This window comes from Cladophialophora yegresii (assembly GCF_000585515.1).
Source record: "Cladophialophora yegresii CBS 114405 chromosome Unknown aczIN-supercont1.7, whole genome shotgun sequence".
NCBI lineage: Eukaryota > Fungi > Ascomycota > Eurotiomycetes > Chaetothyriales > Herpotrichiellaceae > Cladophialophora > Cladophialophora yegresii.
The window spans coordinates 1,502,129-1,521,379 of NW_006913051.1; the positions used below are offsets into that span (position 1 = coordinate 1,502,129).

General features: G+C 54.3%; 8 protein-coding genes across 8 annotated transcripts; 5 read left to right on the forward strand and 3 right to left on the reverse strand.

Annotated features, from left to right (window-relative positions):
- Window positions 1-177: 177 nt before the first annotated feature.
- On the forward strand, window positions 178-2,688 carry A1O7_09657 (uncharacterized protein; the record flags this gene model as incomplete). Its single annotated transcript, XM_007763644.1, has 1 exon — window positions 178-2,688. One exon carries the CDS (start codon window positions 178-180, stop codon window positions 2,686-2,688), a length of 2,511 nt encoding a protein of 836 aa, XP_007761834.1.
- Window positions 2,689-3,437: 749 nt separating this feature from the next.
- Window positions 3,438-5,252, reverse strand: A1O7_09658 (uncharacterized protein; the record flags this gene model as incomplete). The annotated part of the gene is made up of 2 exons (XM_007763645.1): window positions 3,438-4,175; window positions 4,257-5,252. 2 exons carry the CDS (start codon window positions 5,250-5,252, stop codon window positions 3,438-3,440), a joined length of 1,734 nt encoding a protein of 577 aa, XP_007761835.1.
- Window positions 5,253-5,657: 405 nt separating this feature from the next.
- A1O7_09659 (uncharacterized protein) lies at window positions 5,658-7,301 on the reverse strand (the record flags this gene model as incomplete). The annotated part of the gene is made up of 1 exon (XM_007763646.1): window positions 5,658-7,301. One exon carries the CDS (start codon window positions 7,299-7,301, stop codon window positions 5,658-5,660), a length of 1,644 nt encoding a protein of 547 aa, XP_007761836.1.
- A 787-nt stretch (window positions 7,302-8,088) lies between these two features.
- Window positions 8,089-10,216, reverse strand: A1O7_09660 (serine/threonine kinase 16; the record flags this gene model as incomplete). Its single annotated transcript, XM_007763647.1, has 7 exons — window positions 8,089-8,281; window positions 8,349-8,409; window positions 8,478-8,859; window positions 8,922-9,515; window positions 9,627-9,692; window positions 9,824-9,968; window positions 10,020-10,216. The coding sequence occupies 7 exons, from the start codon at window positions 10,214-10,216 to the stop codon at window positions 8,089-8,091; spliced, it is 1,638 nt and encodes a 545-aa protein (XP_007761837.1).
- A 922-nt stretch (window positions 10,217-11,138) lies between these two features.
- Window positions 11,139-13,009, forward strand: A1O7_09661 (uncharacterized protein; the record flags this gene model as incomplete). The annotated part of the gene is made up of 6 exons (XM_007763648.1): window positions 11,139-11,426; window positions 11,474-11,596; window positions 11,658-12,637; window positions 12,684-12,705; window positions 12,770-12,842; window positions 12,894-13,009. 6 exons carry the CDS (start codon window positions 11,139-11,141, stop codon window positions 13,007-13,009), a joined length of 1,602 nt encoding a protein of 533 aa, XP_007761838.1.
- A 1,091-nt stretch (window positions 13,010-14,100) lies between these two features.
- On the forward strand, window positions 14,101-15,370 carry A1O7_09662 (uncharacterized protein; the record flags this gene model as incomplete). Its single annotated transcript, XM_007763649.1, has 2 exons — window positions 14,101-14,445; window positions 14,525-15,370. The coding sequence occupies 2 exons, from the start codon at window positions 14,101-14,103 to the stop codon at window positions 15,368-15,370; spliced, it is 1,191 nt and encodes a 396-aa protein (XP_007761839.1).
- Window positions 15,371-16,148: 778 nt separating this feature from the next.
- Window positions 16,149-18,023, forward strand: A1O7_09663 (uncharacterized protein; the record flags this gene model as incomplete). Its single annotated transcript, XM_007763650.1, has 1 exon — window positions 16,149-18,023. One exon carries the CDS (start codon window positions 16,149-16,151, stop codon window positions 18,021-18,023), a length of 1,875 nt encoding a protein of 624 aa, XP_007761840.1.
- Window positions 18,024-18,511: 488 nt separating this feature from the next.
- A1O7_09664 (uncharacterized protein) lies at window positions 18,512-18,958 on the forward strand (the record flags this gene model as incomplete). The annotated part of the gene is made up of 1 exon (XM_007763651.1): window positions 18,512-18,958. The coding sequence occupies one exon, from the start codon at window positions 18,512-18,514 to the stop codon at window positions 18,956-18,958; it is 447 nt and encodes a 148-aa protein (XP_007761841.1).
- Between the last annotated feature and the right edge of the window lie 293 nt (window positions 18,959-19,251).

Consider the following 19,251-nt stretch of genomic DNA (forward strand, 5'->3'; position numbering starts at 1 on the left):
CAGGAGCAGCAGAACCAAAAGTGGAAACTGCGCCGAAGCCGAGCTGCAACTCCGCAAATTGTCGCTCGACGTCCATCATGCCATCATCATTGCACGACGACGTATATCGGTCTTGGACATGCCTCTTCTCCTTGCAATCCCTTGACTTTCCAGTTCGGCTCAGGGGGACTTTTCGCCATGAAGTCGTCAAATCTCACCCGCGGCGTGTTTCGCTCCATTCTTGCAAATCGGCCATATGCGGTTCGAGGCTGTCAAAGGACGCTTGGGACGAAGGCGAAACCGCTGTCCAACCACCCACGCACTACCTATGCCCTCCACCAGAAGCGCCACCTTTTTGGTATCAATTTCGGGACCACTCGGAAGGGCTTCGAGGGCGCGAGGAGCACAGCCGCCAACGTTGAATTGGCTTTGGGCAAGCTGGTCGATGTCGTCCGAGCGAGAAGAAGCCAGTCTAGATTACCCCCCGAGAATGAAGTGGTCGATGCTTTCAGATTCCTATTCGCTTCAATGATCGAGTCCCCCCGGCGATTAACGAGGAACGAGGTCTTTTTAGCCACAGAGGCATTCATGCACTTGCAAGAGCGTGGACATATCCTAGGCTCCGACTCGAAAACGAGTCTGTCAGAAGAAGACCTTCATAATGTCCTGCTCGCTCTGGCCTCCTCCACCGGCCACGACAGATTCCGCACCGATGCGCGGATACTGGCCACACAGGTTTTCGACGCACTCAGGGATGGCTCAGTTACTGCCCGGGATATCGACCATCCTGTCGATCATGGCCGCCACCAGGCTCAGGGCTCTCTCTTGGTGACCTATATTTCTGTCCTATCCAAGACCGGATCTGCTCAGGAGGCCCTAGAACTCCTGCGCAAGTCACCCAGCAGTTCGGAAAGGGCTAGCCTTCCGATGTGGACGGCTGTGCTGAGGGGCCTAGCCAATGAAGGCCGCAACAAGGAGTTCTGGGAAGTGGTGCGGGAAGTGCAAGACACCGTCGGACCACTTGATGCCGTGTCTCAGGAAACGCTCGCCAGTCACTTCTCCCAACATGACGAGATTAGCGCGCTCAAAAGGGTATTTGCCTTGTCGCTGGAAAACGGCCAAGTGCCAACCACGCCGACCCTCATCAGAGTGGTGGACTGTGCTATGCGAAACGGAGAAGAGGAGTGGGCCGGAAAGGCAGTCAATCTATTGCAGCAAAGAACCGATTCCGGGGACATGGCGGGGACTTTGGCCGTCTGGCATGCCACGCATGAACCCAGTGTGAAACACATGCGACAAATCATCCAGCAGCTATCAGACCGAGGAGTTACAGACGCAGTATCCATGAAAACCATGAACCGACTCATCGAGTACGCATACTCACAACACAGCGCCGAGACCGCCTCACAATACATGGACCTCGCTCAAGCCCTGGGCCTCCATCCCGACGGCCGAACGCGAGCCCTACAGCTCGAGTATGATTTAAAACAGGGCAACCGAACCGCAGCAGCCCAATCCTTCGAGCTTCTCTCCCGGGAAGACGTCCCTGTCGACCGATCCGACGTGCCGGTCCTCAACCACTACATCTCGTCACTGTCCTTTTCCGCCGACCCAGAATACATGCACCTTATGAATGTCGTCGACCACGTCCTCTCCACCGGTGCAGACCTCGAAGCCGAAGCCATCGCTGGCCTGTGCCACGTGTTCCTGCAAAAGGACGAACTCGAAGAAGCCACCGGCCTGCTTCGCCACCGTGTTGACTCCTACCCGAGAGACGACCGCGCCCGGATCAGCGCCGTCTTCCAGCAATTCATAACTGACCTCTCCATCAAAGACCAGCGCGCCTACAATGCCTATGAACTCTTCCGCCACGCCTTTCCTGAAACCCCCGTCACGGAGCGTGTTGCCATAATGCAATCCTTCTTCGCGCGCAAGCGGCCAGACCTCGCATGTCTGGTCTTCGGACACATGCGGCAGCGAGAAGATCTTGCCGCCCGGCCCACCCCGGCCGCTTACGCCAAATGCTTCGAAGGCATCGCTTCATGCAAAGATATCGACGGCCTCCAGATGGTCTACAACATGCTGAAACTCGACCTAGAAGTAGAACAGACCACGCGGATCCACAACGGCCTCATGGCCGCTTACACAGAGTGCCAGCAGCCCTTTGTCGCCATCATCGACCACTTCTGGAAGATCATGGAGTCGCGGGAGGGTCCCACGCTGAGTTCGTTCATCCTCGCGCTCCGGGCGTGCGAGAAATGGATCCCCCAGGGCGGCCACGAGGCCCGCCAAATCATGGCCCTCATGCAGAGCTTCAACCTGGTCATCACGAAGGAGGTCTACGACGCGTACGTCGGTGCGCTCGCCGGACAGAGCGAGTTTGAAAATACAGTGGAGCTCATCGAGGAGATGGAGCACGATATAGGCGAGGCGCCCGACGCGCTCACCATCGGCACCTTCTACAACGCCATCCCCTGGCAGTACCGCAAGGACGAGGTGGAGAGGTGGGCCCGCAAGGCGTATCCGGAGCTGTGGGCCGAGTTGGAAACCTACGGGGATGTCATCGATGATGAGTGGGAGATCCGGTACTTCAAGATCGACAGGTCCGTCGATATGGATGACGAGTTGCTCTTCGCCGAGGGCGAGTACCGCCCTGTCATTACCCGGGGGGGGGAACAGATGTTGGAAACGCCCGCGGGGACGGCGTAGGATTTATACTTTGGAATGTGTGTAGCGTACATGGTAATGATCTAGATATAACGAACAAGTGTGATATCACGAGTGTGTGTCTGTGTGTGTGATGCATACGCATAAAGAAAGGTACGTGCTGCGTACAAGACTGATCATAACAATGTGACGTATGACCTGTGATATACAGTATGTGGTATATGGACCAAGTTTTGAGCAATGGGGGGACCTACATACCTGAATCTGTGCTGTTCAAGCACGGACTATACTGCATCCTTTGTTCTCCATCTCTCTAAGCAACAAGGTCAGTCAATCAGTCAGTCTTGGTGACGTGAAGACCGCTGTCCACCCAGCTTGTGTACATGATCGCATGCGTTATACTTTTCGAGGCTGTCAGTCATTTCAACGCCGCAGTCTAGAGCTATCTACGTGAGCATTAAAATGGGGAGTGGGACTGGAATTGGGATTGATCAGTCACAGTATTCCATTCAAACGCAAGCCTTCGAACCTGCTGTTATTGCTTCGTTACGTACATGTAGTTTAGGTCGTTGCTTCGTTACTTCGTTATCGCTGGTCATCTGGATGTCCACACTATCGAGTGGACGATACTGAATACATAGGAAGACACAACTGGGACACAGGAAAAGGAGGATCTTTCCTTGATTTGCTGTTCCTCCACCCTCTTCTCCCTCCTTGCCTCTCTGTCTCTCGCTCACCCTCTCCCTCGTCGCTCTCTCTGTGGGCGTGGGCCTGTGCGTCTGAGAAATGCATCACTGCACCTCGCGTACTCTGCGCCCACTGCTCCTGCTGCTGTTCTCTGCCGAGGCGATGAATTTGACGTGCACGCCGCGCTGCTCCCCAAATTGTATAATATCTCTGGAGACCTTCGGGCAGTCTTCCACTGTGACGGCCCGCAGCTTGGACTTCGGCACCGCGACGAGATCGACGATGAAGACGCCCGTGATCTGCGCTCCACGGATATGGATCCTCTCGAGTTCAGGACAAGCTGTTACAAACAACTGGCTGTGTCTGTCGACAATGTTTTGGCTGTCGATATGCAGCGCCTTCAGACCTGCGAACCACTCCGACAGCATTAGCGCCTCGAGATAATGCGCTGAATCATCCTTGTAGGTTAATCCCAGTGACGTGAGCTTGCCAGGCTTTGTCTTCGCGGATGCCTGGGAAATGAGAGGCAAGAACGGCATTTCGATATTTGTCCGTGGAGCGCTGTCAAGCATGTCCAGGGTCTCGAGATTGTCCAGAGCAGGGAGCTCTGGTTGTGGTCCTGCGAAAGGCCATAAGTTTCTGCTTGTTTGGAGCTCACAGCTTTCCATGCGCAAGTGCGTGATGGTCGAGGGCAGAAAGAGATCCCGGACGGCACAATGATACAGGGAGAGGGCCGTCAGATACTGGCAATGGCGCAAATCAAGATCTCCTCCCCATGGCGCGTCATCGAAGCCGCGGAGATAGAGGGTGCGAACTTGCGGCAAATCTATGGTGAGTCCGAGCTAGAAGGGCACCACTGTAAGCAGGTTTCCACTGCGTGAAGCGAGGAGTAAAGGACAGAGCGAGAGTGTATCTTGACTCACCAATCCGGCCCGTTTGGTCCGGCAATTCAAGTCCAGTTCAAGTAGAGTGCTGCTGCTGAGCTTGCACTGAAGTTGACTCGCATCCACACAGATCGTGAACCGGGCATACTCCAGGGCCGTGCACCGCCGCAGGATCTGATCGACAATTTCAACACTACATCTTGTCGGAGAGTCAATCGCAATCCTTCTCATTCTGACACTCCCGAAAGAGAATATCCGGAAGGGGTTGTTCTGATCGCTAATCTGGAGCACGTGCAGGGATTCTATCAATTTGTCCCGCCAAAGCCGGTGCTGGAGTATATCGCTGGCACCACTTGTCAGGCCCGAAATCTTGAACGTCTTGGGAGTTACAAGTCGCCTCAGAGCCACGAGCAACATCTTTGCCGTGATGTTTGATTTGGCGCCCTCGAAAGAAACCGTGTCAATCAGAGGAGGTAGGACGCTCAGCATGCGCTTCCAAGACTTTGAAACCCGGAGCATCCGAACGTGTTGTCTATAGTCGAGGTATGACATGATCATCTCAACTACCTCGAAGGGCAATGTGGTCACTGGATCTCTGGGCCGTGAAAGGACAAGCTCAGCCGACAACTGGTCGCGCACAACTCGAGTTTCGCTACGAAGTGTATCCAAGTCGCCTGGTTCGGCGCAGTTCTTCAGCCCGTGCTCGAGGTATTGTAGTGCGGCAGTCATGTTGCCCTTGAACCGCGCGACCGCGCTGCATCGAAGATATCCTCGCACGTCGGTGCGGTCAAGCCGGATCATGCTTTTGGCGTCCTGAAGGGCCAAATCCCGGTCACCCTGGCGCACATACGCGGCATGGCGGTAATCGTAGACACTGATCAAGTGGCGCGGTTCCGTGTTGGTTTTGGTTGCGGGGCTCTTTAGCGCCGTGTTGATTGATTTTATTGCCTCTGCATACTTCTTTTCTTTGATGGCTTTCCGGCATTCAACTAGGAGATCAGAGATGTGTTTGGGTAAGGCTACCGCGATGGCCATCCTGATCAGGTAGGTGAGGTGAGCTGAGTGTAAGCCGAGGACGAGTGTCGAAAGAGTGTTGAAGTCACACTCATCAGACGTCGAGGTCGCGAGGCGCGTCACACGCGCCTTCACCGTGTAACGCGGGGTTACCGAATCAGGTAGTCACGTGATAGAACGACCGGAAGGAGCCGGTGATTGCACGTGACTTGGCCGGTCGTCGAGAGTATGTGGTGTCTCCGTGCGTCCTGACTCGGCAAGTGGTAATTGTAGCATGATTAAATGCTGATTGATGAACAAACTAATACCGATTCTAATCTCGAGACCCCAGCTGAGCACAGCACACTCACAGCTCAAGATGGCGTGGTCACACCTCAGTCTTGGCTAAAGGAGACTCTGTATGCCAGCACTGCTCTAGACACCCGTCTACTCGTATATACTTTCCGCCGCCGCCTTCTCGATCCTATCAATTACCGCAGCCTCGAGATCACGCCGCAACTGCCTCGGGCCACTCCGGTCCGTCTTTCTGTCCTTATCCTTTCCGTTCGTGGTTTCAGAAATCGATCTCTGGTCCCCTGAAGGTGATGGCCTGCTATGCTCCACCGTCTCCGCAAATATGTATGAACATTCCAGCTCATCAAATAACCGCAGTACCCCAAACAGTGAATGTGCGAGTGAGGAGATTTCAGTATCAAGCTGCACATTGTACAGTGTCACATCCGTAACCTTCACCCGCAGGTGTGCGATGGACGTGATGTCAGCGTACGCGGAATGAAGGATCGGGTCTGGTTTCTTCGGCCCACCATGTTTCGGCTTCGAGATCTCGGTGATGCGCGTGGGATCGATTGGCGAGGAAATGCCTTTGAGACCAGCGAATGGGGGCCAATGGCAGGAGATGATGCCGACTTTGACGACCTGATCTTTTGCCGCTTCCGCGTGTTGCTCCAATTTCTCCTGCACCCGACCTGCCTGGCATGCGTGCTTGGAAAACAGAACTAACCGGCCCCTTGGTGCATAGTGTTTGTACTTCATTCCGGGGGCACGAGGAGCACCGTTGACATCCTCTTCATAGCTTGCAGCACCGTTGCTGTTCTCAGTCGAGTGATTCGCACGCGGCTCTTCAGAGGCTGTAGCACCTTCTGACAAGCTAGTAGTCGATGTAGACACGGAAGGACTTCCACTCGTGTTTGACGGCGTCTCCGCCGCGTGATGCGCCGATGTCTTGTACCCGATCGTGGTTCTCTCCCATTTATCACCGACCTCCCCACCGACTTCCCGTCCCAAGGTCCTGAACTCTTCCAACCCCACGCCGCCCGGTCTGAGGATGAGCGGCGGATCATGCAAGCCGTCGACAACGGTACTCTCGACACCGACATCACACCCCTCGCCGTCCAGGATAAAATTGATCTTCCCCCTGAGATCATGTAGAACATGTGCCGCCGTCGTGGGACTTGGTTTCCCCGAGGAATTCGCACTCGGCCCTGCGATCGGCCTGTCCGTCGCTGCGATGAAGAATCTCGCATACCTGGACGACGGAATGCGGAACCCAATCGTCTTCTGCGCGGGGTGGACATTCTTGGCAAAGATTCCCGACGCCGGCACAGGAAGGAGGATCGTCAAAGGGCCAGGCCAGAACCGCCGAGCGACTGGCCCGTAAACATCAGGGAGAGGGGCGCCCGTAATCCGCTCGAGGTGCGCAATGCTCGCGACGTGCACGATCAGAGGGTTGTCGTTTGGTCGCCCTTTTGCGGCGAATATACCACTGATGGCGGCTTCGTTGGTCGCATCCGCTCCTAGGCCGTATACCGTCTCTGTAGGGAATGCGACCGGAGGGGCAATGCCATACCTGATAGATTCGACGGCGTCGCGGAGTAGACTGGCATTAGAGGTCCTGTTTTCGGGTGATGATTTCTGGACATATTTAGAGTAGAGATTTCGATATTCTTCCTCGGTTGCCTGATCGGGGATGTTGACGTCGAGGAGCGACACTATACGAGTGTCACAGCCTGAGTACGGCAGGGAGGATAGATGGAGGCGGTCGTTGATGACGCCGTCCACGGTGGCAACCATGGCGTTGACGGAGGAAGGACTATTAGAAACCGCGTACGTGCTTGTGGAGAAAGGGGAAGAAGGCTCAGTAAACACGAAACCCCTTCTAGACCACTTCGCCCGTGACGCTGTGCAGCCAAGGTGAAATCGAGCAAAAGAGGCCCTTGTGAACATCAATGGGATCGCTTGACCAGACTCCGCAAGTCGAACCCTAGCTTCGAATACGTCCGCGATGGCAACTGCTTTGTACTGTCCGGCGTCGTGCAAGGCTGAGCATATTGAGCGCGTGCGTGACCCAATCGCTGAAATAGGGCAGAGCGAGCAGAAGACAAAGACTTAGATCATACTGTGAGGTCGAGGTAGCTTGAAGCTTACAGCCTGATGAACTGATACCCGTATAACGAGTAGATGATGTTTACCACGACTTTCGAGCGAGATGCCCGAGGGTTGAAAACTTGGACTGGGCAAAAATATTCCGGTCGCGGACAGGGCTGCTTAGTCAGCTGGATACAGCCTTGCAGCCTTGCGTCATGCAATGGCACGTGGTACATTTATTTGAATGATTACTCATGTTTCTAGTTACTACTCGACTACTCACTACTCTGCTCAAGTCCACTCTATCGCGCTCCGCTCGCAAGACACGACTTCCGGCAGGCAGCCTCGAGACATCATACCGAGAGAGATCCGCCCTGGAAGAACCGACAACCACCCCCTGAAGCCAAGGCACATCCCTTGTATACGTGATACCTGTGTCCCAGGTAGATGTCCCACAGACAAGGCTTCGTCAGGTCTCCTCCTCTTGCGCTTCTCAGATGCTCGCATCTCCCTTTGCCATCAGTTCGGCCACCAGGTTCCAGTACTTGACTCGGCTACGCTCCCGGAACTTCTTGCCGTAGAAAATCATGACCAGGAAGACCGAAGAAGCCGCCATGCCGACGAAGGCAGCCGAGATGAAGCAGTCTTGGAGGCCGAGATTATCGAGCCAGGGAGTAATGCCGTATCTGTCCCGCCATGGCCATAATATTAGTCGAGCCAACATTGGAAGGAAGGATGAAAGGTAGTACATACCCGATCGCGAAGGACATAGTGTTGCGCACGAGCATGACCGTAGTCATCGCGTCGCCGCTAACTGTACCGATATGTTAGCCTGTGGGAAAGCCAGTAGACGGCGTCGCCACAGAGATAGCAGCCACTTACTCTCATGATAAGTATCGACAAGGTAGTTGACGCTCAGGGTGATGCCAAACACGGTCGAGCCAGCTAGGGTCCCCATGGCGAATACTAGGCCAAACCAATGAACTTTCTGAGCAGCTCCCACGCCCCAGAGGATAAGAGATGCGGGGACGACAATGATACACGCGGCGAACGGCCAGAGCCGCTGTTCTGGTTCCATGATGCCGTTGTTGCGTCGAGCGAGTCTGATGGTGAGCCAGTCGCTGAATCGACCTGTGAAGTAGCTTCCCACACAAACGCCGATACACGTGGAAAGGTACGAGAGGCCGACCATTGAGGCTTTGAAGTTGTACGGCGGGCCTCCGAGGATAATACTTGCAGTGGCGTTGAGCACGTTAAACCAAATCTGCGAGCGACATCGTTAGCATGGGCACATACGGAGAGACAGTGACTTGGCAGCCGACTCACAAGGTAACTGCCGTAGCTGAATCCGGCATAAAAGATTACAGGCCAGCCTAGGTATTTCAGGGACCTGATAGCCCGTGGCAGCATGTTCTCTCCTTTTGACGGCTGCCACAGGGAGAGCCTTTGCAGATACGTCTTGTTGGTTCCGTAGGTTATAGTTCCACTTTCAACGGTGGCGGGCTCCTTCGTGACCTCTGGCAGTTTCTCTCCGGTTTTCTCGGCCACGGTGACAGACGTGGGAGTCTGGCTGCCGCTGGTGGTTTCCACGACTCCAACGGTCGCGCGCTTGTAGTTGGACTCTTCCAGGAAGAAAAAGCACCATATAAGACCGACGCCGAGAAATATGGCGGGCCAGTAGAACACCCATTTCCAGCCTTGGCGGTCTGCAATGAAGCCGCAGATGACGGGGGCGAAGTAGTTGCTTCCAGCGAGGAAGAAAGCGTACAGACCCATGTACGTGCCTCGCTGGTGGTGGAAGTAGAGGTCCGTTACTGATACTTCTGGAAGCGCTTCGATGGGTGCCGCGAAGAAGCCTCCGAGGATATTCTTCGCAATCCATTCTCCGTTACTGCGGGCATATGGTCCCCACATGGTACACTGCCAGACTGTCAATACTGACGGCCCAAAAGAAATAGGAGTACGGGAGCGGCTCAGGCAGGCAGACGCCTGGTCTTCCTCGTATAATTTCGGGCAATGAGGACAACTTACACCTATCGTGCCGCAGATCGAAAGTAGGTATGTCAATCGCTTGCCATATCTCAGAGCAAATGGTTGCTATTATTCTCAGCATGTTAGTCTCGACCTCCGCATGCAGCCTATGATACATGTTCCTGACAACGGGCATTGTCCTTCTTGAGGCAAAGCCCAACTCTCTGACACGAATTTGTGGGGACGGAGTACGTTACCCAGAAGAGCAGGCCCCACCCCGCGAGGAGGAATAGGTACCCGGTTCCCTGGTTAAGGGTGCTGATGGAAACGCCGGAAGCCTCTGAGAGTGGCACAAGCACCGAGTAGACGACCGAGTTGGCAATTCCAACGACCAGGGTGTAACTAGGAGTGTTCGTGGTCAGACAAGCAATGGCGAAGCCGGTAAGAACTCACACGTTGACCGATACAGTATTCATTAGTTTCCGCTTGGGTGACCAGTTCAACGGATCGTCGGGATCGTTCGAGGGCGTGGGGACCAGAACGATATCTTTGTCTCCGGATCCAGCATGTCGTGTGTGCATGGTATGCTCGATATCAACGAGGTGTACCGTGCCCGGGACACTATCCACAGGGAGATTGTAGGCCGCCATCTTGGCGATGCGGTTGGTATTCTCAAGTCGTTATGAACTGATGGAATGGCAGTAAATCCAGAAGAGAGGAAAAACGTGGCTTTTGTCACTCTTTATGCAATCGACAGCTGGAGATTGATCCTGCCATATGCGTCTGTCCTCCCGATATCGCAAATGTCCGCGACAGCTGACCAGGGAGATATGTGGCAGTTTCGAGATGGCAACAGACCATCGTCGACATTCTCGATAAGGACGAACTATCACTTTCGAGATAGCCCTAGCAGCTCGGTTGTCTTCGGCCAGCCAGAGGTAGAGCCGATGAAGCTTTTTGCGAAAGATAAGGGTCTCTGGGATCTCCGCAGCCGCGTGTACCACATGGTCGACCATGAGAAACGTCACGGCGGCCGCGAAGGCATGCAGGGCTCCCTGAGTTGGTCCAAAGGTTTCCCTCGAGATAACCATGCGGATCTATGCCGTCGTCTACTGTGTAGAGTCGGGAGCACGGGCATGGGTCTGGGGCGTGGCCGGCCTTATCCAGGAGCTCCAACTCGAGCTGCGCTATCCCGTACGATTGGCTGCGCATGTAACGTGGAGTTCTTCGACCGCCCCACCGCCGTTCCGGGACGTTAGCTTGAACTTAAGACCGCGCAATTCCGCGTGATTGACGTCCTTGTCGACCACTGAGACCTCTCGAGTGAGGCCAAGTATTCTCGTCCTGTATGGAAGGGCCCAGGCGAGCCTTGACCAGTATGAGAGAGCGTTCACCTCTATCAAGGCACCAGCTTTCAATACAAACCCGTGTTCTCATCTGAACCTCCTCGCTTCGGAGTTCTGGAGTTTGGAGATCAGAAAGTAAACGCACATAAAACCTGGGCCCCCCTCACCAGCAACCACCATCGAATCTGTCTCAGAGTTATTCATCGTAATTTTGTTCGCAATCGATATGGTCCAAGATTGGAAAACCCTCGTCGCGGCGAAACGTGCCCAAGTGGCTAAGGCGCTGCCGCAAGAATGGCGTCTCCCCTCGAGCATTCTGGACACTGTCAGTCCCACCGCTGATACCAATGTCCTCGATGTTCCAGCGAAGTGCGGCCTTCTCACGGAGAAGGAGATTGATATCACCGAGAACCATGATGCTACCGACTTGATCGCCAAGATGGCGGCGAAAGAATTGTCCTCATTTGAAGTAACACAAGCATTCTGCAAAAGAGCTGCTATCGCCCATCAAGTGGTTCGTCAGGTCCCCATGAACTGACCGGCTGTCACTGATGGTTACAGACAAACTGTCTGACAGAGATGTTCTTTGACAAAGCTCTGGAGAGAGCTAAATATCTCGATGATTACCTTGAGAAAGAAGGGAAACCGATGGGACCCTTACACGGAATGCCTATTTCAGTCAAGGTGAGTGGAATGAGGTGTGCCAGATTAAGGAGGGGACGGGGGTTGATAAATCATCATGTAGGACTCCTTCAACCTCAAGGGCACGTACTCGACCATCGGCTATGTGTCATTCATCAGTCGCCCAGCAGCTGAAAGCAACTCGGCCTTGGTTGACATTCTCCTTGACAATGGCGCGGTGTTGTACGTGAAAACCAACATCCCGCAAACCCTGATGACGGCGGACTCGGAGAATAACGTCTTCGGTCGGGTGTTGAATCCCAACAAGCTCAAACTCACTGCTGGCGGAAGCAGTGGCGGAGAGGGCGCCCTCGTCGCCATGCGAGGCTCGCTCATCGGTGTCGGAACTGACATTGGAGGATCCATCCGTATCCCCGCCTTCTGCTGTGGCACGTTTGGTTTCAAGCCGTCCGTCGATCGTGTCCCCTTTGGAGGTCAAACCAATCCTGTTCTCGATGGCTGGACGGGCATTATGCCAGCAGCGGGGCCTCTCGCACAAAGTCCTCGGGATCTGCGGCTCTTCCTGGAAACCGTCATCAATTCCAAACCATGGAACTATGACTATACGGCCCTTGCCATGCCCTGGCACCCCGTGGAGGACAAGAAGACTTTGACCATCGGCGTGATCATCGAATGCCCAACCTGGCCTGTGCAACCCACCATCATACGGGCCTTGAAGACAGCAACGGACAAGCTCAAGCAGGCCGGACACAACATTGTCATGCTCGAAAAGTTCCCCTCGTTTGCAGCAGCCACTCAGCTGTCTTGGACCTTTTTCGACATCGACAACGAAGGCACGGGTTTCAAACACATCGAGGCCTCAGGGGAGCCGTGGGTTACTTCTGTCAAGGACATGTATACTCCTCCGCCAGAGGGACGCAAGGTGAAGAGCTTGGGCGAGCTCTTAGACATGAACGAGGAACGCCTCAAATTCCGAAAAGACTGGTTGAAGGTCTTCATGGAGAACAAACTGGACGTGATTGTGGCCCCGGGGTCTCACAAAACTGCGGTGCCGCACGACACATTCAGGATGCCCCCTTACACGTAAGTCGCCCGGTCTGTCGTGGAAACAAGGTCTGACAAGCAACAGGGTCATGTGGAATCTCCTCGCGGTGAGTATTTGAGGACTGAAAACATGGAAACGATTCTGCTGCATACGCTAACGCCCGCGAGCAGTACCCTGCCTGCATCATCCCTTATCTCAAGGCTGACAAGAATATCGACCTCCCTGATTCGAGAATTCCAGACTGTAAGTGTTTTTGCAGCTTGCGTCGCGTTTGGCAGAGCTGACAGACGGTAGATGACCCGGAAGCCGTTGACGGAGCCCCGTGCCACGTTCAAGTTATCGCAAGATCTGAGCAGGATGAGGAATTGATGGCCGCTGTGGAGATGATATCAAAGGTCCTCCTGAGTTAGAGTGTCTTTCCAGTTACGGGTCCTGTGTCCTGTTGGACACGGAGAAGCGGCGCCCGACACCTCGCGCGACCGCGCAGAGATGTAAGCTGTATGGCGGGAAAAGCTCCTTTCTTGCTTATCAGACATGGTTTGCCAGCCGTCAAGCATCAACGGGAGTTGGGCTGACGTTGATCTTGTCACTGTTGTTCTGAAACCAAGCAGACATGCTTCGAGGACAGACCACCTACCAGTCAACTGGCGCCCTAATCCCGTTAAATAGGAGAGGTACACCACTCGGAGGACCGTATGAAACCAGGACGCAAGACAGCAGAAGTTGACATTGCCTTCGCGGTGCATGAGATTATCGGAATGACCGCCCGGAGCATAAAAAGCTTGGTCTTGCGATTTGTTGTTCCGGCGTCGTGTCCGGGGGTTTGCGGCGGATGCGGTCGTATTCGTGGAACCAATTGAGACCCAGTAACTGAGCTCTGTCGGCCACAAAGCCGGCTCCAGTAGTCCATACTGTGTAGCTTTGATGCGGGTGCCCCAATCATATATCCCCTCTCTTAGCCGACATTCAAGCCGAAGCCAAGCCCGAATGATTGATAAGGGTTCCTAAAAGCGAACTAGTCATCTCCACCTGGACTGTGTCGCTCATCACGAATGCTGCCTCCTCCACGACATTGAGACACACGCGAGCGGAGCTGAAATCAAATGCCAGTCCACGCGACATCAAGTGCCACACTCCGAACCAAGACTGGTTGTTTGACCTGTAAGTCTCGTCCCAACGCTACGCTGTTGTTCATGACTGACCTCGCTCATTCGCAGGCCGCAAGAGACGGAAGAAATGCAATGAAGCAGAAAGGCCTGCTTCTTGTGATAGATGCATCAAATCGAGCCGAGCTTGCATATGGCCCACGCAGGACGAGCTGCATGATCGGCGCCATCGCCGTGTTTCGAGAGCATCCAAGTCGCCGTCGCCTGCAAGGTCTGGGGAGAGCACCGAGACCATCGTCCGAGACTCAAGTGTCACCACACCAGCTGGAGCTACCAGCCCATTGCCTTCTTTCGTGTGCCGGGGAATTGGGTTCAGATCAGACCTTCTGAACTCAATGACATTCCAATCCGACCTAGAAGTCGAGTGCTTTCGGCACTTCGTCAATGGATTTCTGCCCCTCTTGCTCCTTTCCACCAGTCATCCAGGATTTCAGTCGGATCTTGTGCCTGAAGTCGTGGAAATGCTCTTGGGGTTCGATGGCCTGAGAAATGCTGTCCTAGCTTGTGGTGCATCACATATGCATCACCTCACGGGAAGTTCTCAGATGAATGAAGCCGGTATTCGATACTATGCCCGTGCTGTGTCTAGCATCAATCGCACACTGACAAGAATCGACTGGAGCCGTGATGATTTCAATGATGCGCTGCTGCAAGCCATCATCCTGCTGTATATTCATGGGGTAAGCCTCCTGTGGTCATGCGCTTCGAGACGCTTGTCTGAATCTTCCATTATTGACCACCAATGTACTCCGTATACAGGTCTTCAACGTCGACACCAATAAGGATATCGCCAAGCATGTGGCAGGTGCCACGCAATTGATGAAGCTCCGAAATGCTCATTCTCGGCGGCCGCCAATGCCACGCCCAATCCATCGAATAATATGGGAGAGCATCCTTTACCAGATATTCCGTCAAACAGCCAATCGTCCTTTTGCAGTCGAGTTCCAGCCTGATTTCGAATTCTGTGCGAAAGCACAGGAGACCTTGCAGTCTCTAACGTTTCCAGAAGCCTCACCAGCTGATAACAGCCCGGTGATTGGATTCCCGCTGTCGCTGCAGAAACTCATGATTGAAATCGTACAGCTATGCAAAAGTCCTGCGAAACCGAGCGCAGATTTCGGGAGACTCTCAGAGGAGATGCAGTACTGGGAAAATTCGATCCTCGAAGAGGAGCATTGCGTGAAAGAAGAGGGCAAATGGTCCACGAAAAAGCCCTCTGAGCGGGCTCGAATGTTCCATCAACATTCCACGAGTCTCCATGTTCTTGCTGCATCGCTTCTCCTTGATTGGGTGATGCGATCGCACGAAGTGTGCGACATGGATTCACCGCTGCCACCCACAGGTGATAGTTGGCAAGTCCGCAGAGGACTCGCAATCCTACGGTGCGCACAAGCCAACGAAGAATGGTCGAGGTGTTACCTTGGTTCCTGGCCGACAGTGATTTTCGGATACGCGGTCGACAAGTCCGAGGATATTGCTCTTGTCAGGCGTGACCTGGAACAGCGATATCAGAATATTTGCTCAGGCGAAGAATTGCTTTTCCTGGAGGAGTTGGAGTATGTGTGGCATCTGAGAGGCATTCCTCTCCAAAAGCGTAACACATAGAACGACCTTCTTCCTTGAGTGGCGGCAACCTTCCAGCTCCGAGCAGATCCTGGGAAGATGTTTGTCCATCTTGGATCTGAATTCTAATCAAACTCACTTGACGCGTCGCGTGTTGCGAGCGGGAATCCTGCCTTTGCTCCACCGTACCGGTTATCGACAGCTCGTCCCTCCACGTCGTCCTCCACCGTACTGCGCCGTGCCGTGCGTGTTACCTCGATGCCGCTTTTACTACCAATTTGAAATGTCATTGGGAAGGCGGTCCGCTCGTCTTCTCCCCTCGGAGATCCGCCAGCCACGTCCGGAGTGCTCATTTGCTCTCCGAAGCAAATTGTCCTGGCTGACAAACTCGGCAGCATGAACGAGCTAATGGGCGTGCACGTTTCGTCTCGCTGCTCTCACTCCCAGGCTTAAGCGGCGGGGTCTTGACTGCGTGCTGACAGGCTCTGCTTTAGTGCTCCAGCACTTCCTCGCTCACACGAGTCCATCTGGCCGCCGTGCCATTTGTCTTGGGACCACGATGCAAGCATCAAGATGTCACTCTCTTCGGCTTGATTGGAATCCTGGTTGACTTCGCCTGGCCTCAATTCGTCACATTTTGCTTACTCAGGAGGAGAACCCGCCTAATCCATTTCAGAGCCAGGCTAGAAACGGGTGGTTAGACCTTCCGCTTAGGTCGAGTGGAATATATCAATACTTCTGGTAGTGACTCCCATTCAAGTCCATCTTCAAGTTCTCTGCATCAAGCCTAACATTGCTGATGGTGAGCAGGAAGAGGAGAATGGCATTCTTCCAAGCTGCGCCATGGCATGAGGGCGAAGTTGCGATTCACAAACGGACTCGCGTGAGCGGGTATGACAATCCGACGACACCTTTTCTCGCGCCACGATATGGCAACTGGATCCAGCGATACCCCATGATGGCGGTTGGTACCCTCGACGATGACGACCGGCCATGGTGTACCGTTTGGGGCTCGGATCAACTGCCCATCGCTCAGCCTGTGGCCCAGAGTGTCATGGGGGTCCGCACTACGGTGGACGCAAGCTTCGACCCAGTCGTGCAAGCGATTTACCAAGGCAAAGATGACGGAGAAGTTTTCCGAGCTGAGGGCACAGGGCGGCTGATGGCCGGCCTGAGCATTCATCTCGAGGAGCGCTCTCGAGTCAAACTGGCAGGGCAAGTCATTGCCGGTGCACTGACTGCGAACGAGCCCGATGGCACCCAAGCCGAGCTCGAAGACGGTGTCAAGCAGGGCAAATCAGGCGAGCTTCAACTGGTCGTCAAAATCGATCAAAGTCTCGGGAACTGCCCGAAATATCTCAACAAGAAGCACATTATCGCCCACATCCCAGAACCACGACTGGTGTCGTCCTCAACACATCTCTCCCAAAAGGCTATCGATTTAATACATAGTGCTGACCTGTTCTTCATCGCTTCGGCCCACAAACACGAGGATATGGACTGTAACCACCGCGGCGGACCTCCAGGCTTCATCCGTGTCACGCAGCCAGAGACCCCAGACGAATCCACCACGATCGTCTGGCCCGAGTATAGCGGCAACAACCTCTACCAGACCCTCGGGAACCTAGAAGCGACTCCGCACGCCGGTCTTGTCATCCCGGACTTCGAGACTGGCGACGTGCTATATGTGACAGGTGACACTGAAACGCTGGTCGGCGCCGCCGCAAGCACAGTCATCGCCAAATCCAACCTCGCTGTGAGCCTGAAGATCACTGGAGCAAGATTTGTCGAGAACGGCCTCCCCTTTCGAGGGCAACTTACGAACGATGCCTCACAAGGTCGCTCACCATATAATCCACGCATCCGATACCTCACGACGGAAAAGACAGACGGGTTCGGCGGCAAGACGCCCGGCGAAAGCGTCCCGACAACGGCCAAACTCATCAAAAAGACAAAACTGACTCCTACAATCACGAGATATCGCTTCGCGCTTACCGACCCCGCGGTCTTCGGGCCCTGGAAACCGGGTCAATACGTGGCCATGGACCTGTCCGCGGAACTGGACATGGGGTACTCACATATGCGCGACGACGACCCTACGAGTCTCAACGACGATTTCATCCGCACGTTCACCGTCTCTTCCATTCCGCAAAGCTTGGGCCTCCACGGCGAAGAATTTGAGGTTACCGTCCGAAACCTCGGCCACGTGACGGGCTGGCTTGAATGGCAAAGAGAGGGGATGTGCGAGGTTGGCATTCGAGGCTTCGGTGGCGAATTCATCTTCGAGCCCAACAAACGGAATGCCTTCGTTGCCGCAGGCATTGGCATCACACCGCTCCTAGGGCAGATGGGGAGCATTGATCTTGAAAACTTCAAGATGTGCTGGACCGTCGGCGTCCGTGATGTCGGACTACCGCTTGATATCCTCATGCAGTACCCCAAGCTCAAGGACTCTGATTCGACGATCTTCCTGACTGGGGACGAGTCGTTGCTCGCCGCTGGTGAAAGGGCCAAGCTTCAGCAGCTGAGCGATACGGCCGTCAAGATCCACAGGAGGAGGATCACCAAGGACGACTTGACACGGTGGCAGTCCGAAGTCGATATCTGGTACCTGTGTACAGCGCCAGCCATGAGGAAGGAAGTCCAGGGCTGGTTACCCGGGGAGGTGATTAATTTTGAGAACTTCGATTACTGACGCAGAAGAAGGGAGGGAATAATGTCTACCAGGTATATTGGCTGCTTGACAGATATCAGTCAGTACCCACGTATCTAGCTAGGTACATACATTACGAGCATGGGGCAGATTCTGGTGAACGTTTCAGACAGTCAGTCATACACATTCACACTTAAACTCCAAATCCAGTTCTGGCCAACGTTGCACGGTATGTGCGTGCGAACGCGCAGTGAAATAGAGGTACCGCATTCAGATTCGATAAATCTCCCGAAAATGGATCCCCGTTTCTCACAAGCTCTTGAATGGCTCTCACTCGTTCTATGTACACAACGTGACTACCGACTACTGAATCGATCCGTTCCCTACACTACTCTACTCTACTCTACACGACAGTACCTGACCAATTGGCCCACTCTGCTCTGCTCACCCACTGCTTGTTGTTGTTTCCACCCACCCACGCGGTCGACAGTACTTACATAATTCCATAATTCCATACCGGTATATTAATCATGCCTGAACCATCAACTGATACTGATACCCATACGCACACCAACACCACCACGGATCAAACAACCTACAAACTCACCTTCTTCACACCCCCCTCTGCGACCAAAGCATGCCTCTCCGCCCTCCACGCCGTCGGCGCAGGCGTGTGGCCTAGCCCCCCGCCACCCACCCTCGCATCGGGCACCAAGGACACGCCAGAGACGTCTTCGTCTTCTCCCCCAAAATACATCGACAGCGCCTTCATCTCGCGCGGCACAGGACAATTCCGGCCCTCCGCGCACGCGAATCCCACTATCGGCACCCCAGGTGAGGTACAGGTCGTCGAGGAGGACAAGGTCGAGATGGTCGTCGTGGGGACCGAAGCTGTCCGCAGAGCGGTCGCCGAGTTGAGGCGCGTGCATCCTTATGAGGTTGTCGGGTTGTTTGTTGTGCGGTGTGAGGATTTCTAACACGGTATCAGCATCCAGGATGATACAGAGTACTATGGTCTGCTCTTGAATTTGTCTATCGGAACATGCTACCTACCTACCTATGTGGGTCCTCGTCACTTCACGCCGGGCCAAAATAGCCATACTTCTACTACTGCGTAGACTCATGTGGCATGGCATGTGGATGCGTTGTGAATGGCTAAGTACAGTAAGTTCGCTCGCGTGCGCGAGAAAGAGGGCGCGCCGCTTGCAAGTTGCATTAAGAATGCTCCTTAGATTCAGGATGTGTTTCATCAGTCGATTTCAATGGTAGA